Genomic DNA, 8,242 nt, shown 5'->3' on the forward strand with positions numbered 1-8,242 from the left:
GCATTGGATATATTGAAGCTTGAGCAAAACAAGTTGACAAATAACACTTGCGGTGATAAGGGAAGGCTAACGTAAAAAGTTCTAACGCGCCATGCGCCACTTGAAGGAAGATAAATAAAAAGAACAACAGGCAATCATGCGGGAGGTGCTCCCGGGGCGGCTGCGTCGGTGTCGGGTGCATCCTCGGCATCAGGGGCTTCTCCGGCAACCTCCTCAGCTGCGGCATCGTCTTCATCAACCTTGCCCTGCATCCGTGCCATCATCTCGTCCACGACGCCTTGCACTGCTTCTCGGTGGGTCTTGGCCTCTTCCTCGTCCGACCAGGCATCGAAGACCGACTCGAACGGGAAGTCAGGGTAGGCGGAGTGGACCCGGGTGTGAATTTGCCCGGTGACCTGCTCGGCCGCAAGGCCGACTTGCCAGCCCCCGAAGGCTGTAACACAGCTCTGCAGGCCGCTTAGCCGACCAACGAAGTTTGCGAAGAAAGAAGTGAAGCTGCCCATGTCTGGGGGCCCGCCGCTCGGTGCCCGCACCGCGAGCCTCCTGGGCCTGCAGCTTGTGCTCGCGGCACTCGGACTTCAGCCTGCCGATCTCGGACGCCTTTTTTGTGTTGTCATCGTCGATCAGCCGGAGTTCTTGCCGCACCGTGTCAAGCTCGCCCTGAAGGGACGAGCCGGCTAGCTCGCACTCCCGGGAGCGGGCCTGGTCCTGCAGCTCCTCCCGGTGTGCGGAGGCTTCGGTTGCCGTTTTGGCCGCCATCTCCAGCTCTCTGACCTCACGGCGGAGGCGCAGGATCTCCAGGGAGTAGCCGGACAGCAAGTCCGTCTTCTCCCGGAGACGCCCCTGGAACGATTCGAGTGCCGCCTGGTGCTCCTCCTCGCTCTTGGCGTGTGTGGCTTTCACCAGCTCGAGCTCCCGTTGGTGCTCTTGCTGGAGATCCCACAGCTGTTGGAGGACTTCCGCCTCTAGCACCCCTTGCATAGCAGGCATCGCCCCGACTTGCCGCGCCTGCTGAAGCTCCCCTCGGAGGTGCTGCGCCCAGCTCCGCCCCTACACGGGAGTGGTGTTGCTGTCCGTCGTTGAAGAAATCGACGAGCATCCGCTTTTGCTGCTGGATGTTGTCGATCACTTGGTGTCCCTATTGGAACACGCTGGGGTCGAAGGTAATCCGAAACCAAGTCCGCCCGGCGAGTTCCCCTGCTCCCGGGCTGAAGGCGGCTTCGGCGGAGGAGGAGGACCCCGCCGCGACCGTTTGTGACCCCGAGGGCACGTAGGGATCTGATGGCGTGCCCCCGGCCTGGCCAAGCCCTGCTGCTCCCTGCCCGTCCGGAGGGGCGGACTGGGGGCTCGGGGGCTTCTCCAGAGCGCTGCCGCCTGCTCCGGCTGGCGGGGGCTGGTCCGTGTCACCCGCCTCAGATGGCGCCCCCTGCATGGCGTCAGCTGCGGCAGCAGTCACGGCCTCGGCAGGCACCGTGGCCGATTGCTGAAGGGCTCGGACGGAGGCAATCTCCGTCGGAGCATCGTCGTCGACCTCACCGGTGAGGTCGATTACCCGCACCTTTGCGGGTCCGGGCGCTGCCGGAGCCTCCCCGGCAACTGCACAAAGAACACCTGCGTCAAGTACGAGAGACGGCGCAGATGGATAAAGGCAATATGGGATTTCGCACCCACCTGCCGCCGGGCCGGTGCCCTGCGAGCTCGAACCGGGGACCCTTGGGTCCCCAGCGGCCGCTGCCGCTGTCAACGGCATTTCCGTCACCCCCGCCCGATGCCGGGAGGGGCTTCTTGGTCGGGGCTGCTGGCAACGTGCTGGACTGCCCCCTCTTCCTCGACAAACTGAAAAGCACAAGAACAAGTTAGTCAGGCACACGAAAAATTTGTGAAATCAAAGGCGTTTTGGACAACATTGAACTTACCCACCGGTCTGAGCTTGAGCACCCTGTTCGCCAGGATGCTCCTCACTGGAGGGCCGCTTCACGCAGGGGGAGCAGTCGGAGCTGCCGGGGTGGTCAGGGTGGCTGTTGCAGCCACATCGCCTCCCAGCCCTCGCGTCGCTGTGAGGCTTCTGAGGCTGCGGGCTGGCCTCCCGCCTGTCCGCCCGATCCACCACGAACCGCCTCACCAGGGGGACGTCGTCTTCCTCCTCCGGCGCGACCCCGCCGGCTGCCGAGGGAGCGTCGACGTCGTCATCGTCGTTGCTGAGGTCTCCCCCGACGCCCAACGAGGAGTCGTTGGAGTCCCGGCCTTCTGCCTTGGTAGAGGCCTGGCCTTGGCCCCCTCTCCCCGAGTCGGCAGCCGGCTATTTGTTTCTCTGTCCCATTGGACAGAGGACAATAAAACATCATTTTAGGGTATAAACCCTAGCCATTGCAATTTACTTAAAACCCTAATTGCATGTGCTTAATTATCAACGCCTTGGACCAGTAGATCACCCAAATAAAACCAACCCACTCATGTCACATGTTTTGCATCGCATCATGGCATACATATTCTTTTGTCATGTTTGTATTGTGTGTTTATGTGTGTGTATATGTTTGTTGATTGTATAGTATTCACAGAGAGCGAACCTTGCGATTGTGACGAGTGTTTGAACTCCAACTACTATCAAGGCAAGTTCACTTTGATCATTTACCCATTATTTTATTGTGCACTAGATTTTATTAGTTGCATTGTCAGGATTATTATTGTATCTATGCTAGCTATGATCTGTCCTAGTAGTATAGGATACCTTTGCCATGACTTCACCACCAATTGCCATCGTAGTAGTAAAATGCTATGCTATGATAATATACGAGGGTGGTATTGTTACAATGTGATACTATTGAATTACAAATATAGTTTTCCTAGTGTATGGCAAAACAAGTAATTCAATGAACCGTCCTGGGTGGGCTGCTTTGAGTATTCGGATGTCGTGACGTTAGGTCCATTTCTATGGGTCCCTCTAAGTCGAGTCTCCGTGGATTCGGAGATGGATCGTCCATGGACGTCTCTCCCGTGGATTCGGAGAGCGCCTTCGTTCACAATGTGGGATGCCACCCGGGATAACCAGAGGCTGGACTAGTTTCCTGTTTAGTAGCTTCCAGTACAACCACATGGTAATATGGGCTCTGCCTGGATGGAGTAAGAAATGTTTACCCAGATCCGAGGGATTGTACTGAGGTAGTTGTGTAGGTGGGAGCGCGGGTCCCTCAGGTGGTTTGGGTGAACATGTTCTGAAAATTCTTGAAGTCGATGCCGTTGCTACTCCACCCGGAGGACAGCAAGGGATTAACACATCGAATTCTTGTGGGTAAAGTGTACCACCTCTCGAGAGTGTCAAACTAAGTACTTAGCCGTGTCCTCGGTTACGGACAATTATGAGCAACTGGATATTGGAGCTGTAAGGAAAGTCTCACTCATTCCAATTTCATAATAAAACGAATGGATTGAACTGGGTAGGAGTATTGATGTTTCTACTCAATGTGCCTAGGATAATAGGAGCATGGGTGTTTCTACCCCGTGTCCAATAGAATTCAAAACTATTTGTCTAAAAATGATAGGATTTGAATAATGATGCTTTTATGCAAAATAGTCAAACCCCACTTAGCCAAACTATGCATGTACTTGGTAGGTCCTTTATAACTCTAGTGAGCTTGCCAATACATTCAAATGTATTGACCACGTAGTGGCTGCAATTAACAATGCAGGTGGATCCGACGATGAGTGAGGTTCGTCGTTTTGTCATGGGTCATGTGCTTACATTCCAACATGCTCTCTCCTCTGGGAGTAGATGAGGCCCTTTTACTCTACCTTTCCGCTGCAGCTTCATGATACATTGTTGTCATGGTTTTGAACATTATTTGTTTATGCTGGCCTAATAGGTCATGCAAGTTTGTAAGTACAATTTAAGTTCTGGATGATACGATGTAATAAAGTACTTTTGACCTTTGTATCTTGGTATTACATCTTGAACTGTGTGTGCTAGTGAGTCGATCCAGGGACTAGCACAAGTAAGCACAGAGATCGAACCCTTGGTGAAGGGGGATCGCTTCATCGTCTCATCCTTAAAGGGAAGACCAAGCCCTCCTTCAACAAGAAGCCAACGAAGAAGAGGCAATCAAGAATGCTTCTTGTTCAAGAAGAATATACTTTGGGTGACGAAGATGATGATGAGGAAGAGACCACGGAGAGGGCGAACATCGCCATTGCTCCTCACTTCCATCTCTCTTCGACTCCCCCAATGAGAACAAGAACCACTCACCCAAGTGCCTCATGGACAAGACCTCTTCGGTAATCCCTCCTCCCACCAAGCATGTCATTCCTAAGAGTTTATCTCTATTTTATTGTGTGGAGGAGAGTAGTGTTGTTAAGCATAACATGAATGAGTTCGAGATCTTCATGGCAAGCTTGGAAGGTGAGACCAAAAAGAGGTTTGAGGACCTCTTGGAAAAAACTAGGTGAAGCTCAAGCTACTATTGAAGAACATGATGAGCTCATGGATGAAAAGGTGAGACTTGAGTGCGTTGCTACTCATGAGATTGCGGACCTTAATGAAGCTCATGAGGAAGAACAAGCAAATAGGGAAGCAATTGAGGAGTCACTTACTAAGGAACTTGCTAAAGTTAAAAATTCCTACGATAATGCTATTTCCCTTGCTAATGATTACTTAGGTAGGATATGTGAAGTTGAGAATGGTCATAGGAACCTGCTTGAGGACTTTAACAAACTTGGAAAGGATCACAAGTTCTTGACAAGTGAGTACAAGTCTCTCAAAGAGTCTTGTGATCATCTTCTATATTTTCTTGTTAAGGTATTAATTTCTAATGATAAAGATGCTTCAACTAACCTTTGTTGTAAGCATACATCTATGATTGAGGAGAATGCTAGGTTGAAGGCTCAACTTGAAAAAGGCCTAGCCACTTGCTTCCAACGGGAGAAGAACCTCCATGATCTTTTGAATGATCATAGAAAAGCTTTTGGATTGGAGGGAATTGGGTTTAACCCCGATGAGAAGAGCAACAGCAAGAAGAAGGCCAAGGCTCCTCCCCACACTAATGTTTATTTTGTGAAGGAAGGGGAGGCGGCCAAGGAGAAGCTAAAGAACAAGAAGGGTGGCAAGGCCACCTATGATAATAGTGCCGGGGATTTCAATCCCTTATATGTTCTTTGCCGTACTAATGATGGGCATGTTTATGCCAAATTTGTTGGTTCTCCTTATGAATATGTTCATTGGTATATTTGGATTCCTAAGACCCTTGTTGCTAATGCTAAAGGACCCATTCAAACATGGGTACCTAAAACCAAAGCTTAAACTTGTAGGAGGTCGCTTCCGGTGGATCTTCATGGATATTGGATAGTGGATGCACTAATCATATGACCGGGAGCAAAGAATTACTTGTGGACACTAAAATGAGTACATCAAGGTCCAAGCAAGTTACATTTGGAGATTCTTCACAATCAACGGTATTGGGACTAGGCAAGGTTGTCATCTCTTCGGATACATCCATTGAGAATGTCATGCTTGTTGAGTCCCTTTCATACAATTTACTTTCGGTACTTCAACTTGCACATATGGGTTTTTATTTCTTATTTGGCACAACTAGTGTGACCCTTTTGTGGAGCAAGACTCTTAAATTAGCCTTTGTTGGATATGTGGAAAATGGTCTCTATGTGGTAGATTTCGGTAAGAAACCCACTAGAGAAGAAACATGTCTAATGGCTAAAGTTGATGTGGATGGCTATGGCATCACCGTCTAGTCCATGTCAATATGAGATCTTTGCAAAGTCTCCTCAAAGGTGAGCATGTGCTAGGACTAACCAATGTTTCATTTAATAAAGACTATGCGTGTAGTGCTTGTATTAATGGGAAGTTACATGAGAAAGCACATCACCACAAGACAATTATCAATTCAACGAGGCCTTTGGAGCTCCTTCATATGGATCTCTTCAGTCCTCCTACATATGATAGTCTTGGTGATAAGAAATATTGTTTGGTTATTGTTGATGACTATTTTAGGTACACTTGGGTATATTTCTTCAAACACAAGAGTGAGACCCAACAAACCGTCATCGACTTTTCCAATGAAGCCCAACGTCAATACAATGCAAAGATTATGGCTATTAGAAGTGATAATGGCTCCGAGTTCAAGAATTACACCTTGATTGAGTTTTTGAGTGATGAGGGTATCAAAAGACAATATTCCGCTGCGTATACCCCTCAACAAAATGATGTAGCGGAGAGGAAGCATATAACTCTCATGGATGCGGCAAGGACAATGTTGGCGGAGTTCAAGTCTCCATACAACTTTTGGACCGAAGCAATCAACACCGCATGCCATGCTACTAATCACCTCTATCTCCGCACGATATTGAACAAGACACCTTGTGAAATTCTCACGGGACGCAAGCCAAACCTCAAGTACTTTCGGGTATTCGGTTGTAAGTGTTTCGTGCTTAAGAAAGATGTTCGTTTATCTAAATTTGAGCCTAAAACTTATGAGGGCATATTTGTTGGCTATGCATCAAACTCCCACACTTATAGAATCTACAACAAATCCACCGGATATGTTGAAGAATCTTGTAATGTGGAGTTTGATGATAATAATGGCTCCCATGTGAGGCAAGTTGATGCTGTGGATGTAGATGATGAAATTCCTCTCCAAGCCATACGAAGAATGGGTATATGTCAAATTATGCCTGTTGAGGATCCCCATATGGAAGAAGGAGAAGAACAATGTTCTACTCAAGTGGAGCCCTCATCTCCCCAAGATCCACAAGCTAGCCAAGAACAAGAACATGTCTCTCATGTGAATGAACAAGTTGATCAAGGGCAAGATCAAGCAAATTTTGATGTTGGTGACTCTTCACCAAATGATGTCCAAGATCAAGATCTTCAAGATGTTCAAGCTTCCATTGAGCCTCAAGATTCATCTCAAGAAGCTATGGAACGTCGAGCCATGAAGATTGCCTCACGACTTCAACGACAAGAGCATACCTTGGATAATGTCCTAGGAAGTGTGAGGAAATGGGTAACTACTCGTAGACAATTAGCTAACTTTTGTGAACATCATGCTTTTGTCTCTTGTGTTGAGCCCCAAAAGGTACAAGAAGCACTCGAGGATCCGGATTGGCTTAATGCCATGCATGAAGAGTTGAATAACTTCGAGCGCAATAGAGTATGGTCATTGGTGGAAAGACCAAAAGATTGCAAGAATGTCATTGACAGTACATGGATATTCAAGAACAAGCAAGATGCAATTGGACAAGTGACAAGGAACAAGGCAAGATTGGTGGCTCAAGGTTTCTCCCAAGTCGAGGGTATTGACTACGGTGAAATTTTTGCTCCCGGTTCTCGCCTTGAATCTATTCGTATCTTACTTGCATATGCATCGCATCATAACATTACTTTGCAACAAATGGATGTGAAAAGTGCATTTCTAAATGGTCCACTAAATGAGTTGGTATATGTCAAACAACCACCGGGGTTTGAGGATCCTCAATTTCCTAACCACGTGAACAAACTTGATAAAGCTCTTTATGGTATCAAACAAGCACCTCAAGCTTGGTATGAGCACCTAAAGGAGCTACTAGTGGATCGTGGCTTTGAAATTGGGGTAATTGACCCGACTCTTTTTACTAATATGGTTGGTGGTGATTTGTTTATATGACAACTATATGTTGATGACATCATATTTGGTTCTGCTAATGGTGTGTTCAATGATCGATTTGCTAAGCTAATGACCGAAAAGTTTGAGATGTCTATCATGGGTAACTTGGAATTCTTTCTTGGATTTGAAATCAAGCAATTGAGAGGAGGAATCTTTATTAATCAAGCCAAATACACCCAAGACATGCTGAAGAGATTTAAGATGCATGATGCCAAGAGTGCCAAGACCCCAATGCCTACATCAAGCTCTCTTAATCTCGATCCCAATGGTAAAGATGTGGATCAAAAGGTATATCGTTCTATGATTGGTTCTTTGCTTTACCTTTGTGCATCTAGACTGGATATTATGTTGAGTGTGGGTATTTGTGCAAGATATCAATCTGCACCAAAAAAAGCCACTTAGTTGAAGCGATCCTCCCTTTTACTAGGGTTCGATCTCTGTGCTTACTTGTGCTAGTCCCTGGATCGACTCACTAGCACACACAGTTTCATGATGAAATATACAGAAGTAAAGGTCAAAGTACTTTATTACATCGCATCATCCAGAATTTAATAGTACTTACAACCTCGCATGACCTCTAGGGCCAGCATAAAAAA

General features: G+C 47.6%; 1 protein-coding gene across 1 annotated transcript; it reads right to left on the reverse strand.

Annotated features, from left to right (window-relative positions):
* Positions 1-1,138: 1,138 nt before the first annotated feature.
* On the reverse strand, positions 1,139-1,750 carry LOC104582269 (skin secretory protein xP2-like). The gene has a single exon (XM_010231696.1). It carries the CDS (start codon positions 1,748-1,750, stop codon positions 1,139-1,141), a length of 612 nt encoding a protein of 203 aa, XP_010229998.1.
* Positions 1,751-8,242: the final 6,492 nt, after the last annotated feature.

Source organism: Brachypodium distachyon, chromosome 1 (genome assembly GCF_000005505.3).
Source record: "Brachypodium distachyon strain Bd21 chromosome 1, Brachypodium_distachyon_v3.0, whole genome shotgun sequence".
Classification (NCBI taxonomy): Eukaryota; Viridiplantae; Streptophyta; class Magnoliopsida; order Poales; family Poaceae; genus Brachypodium; species Brachypodium distachyon.

Bases quoted from the DNA above. Each gene is read 5' to 3' on its own strand.
- LOC104582269 (XM_010231696.1), bottom strand. From the start codon at position 1,750: ATGCCGTTGACAGCGGCAGCGGCCGCTGGGGACCCAAGGGTCCCCGGT.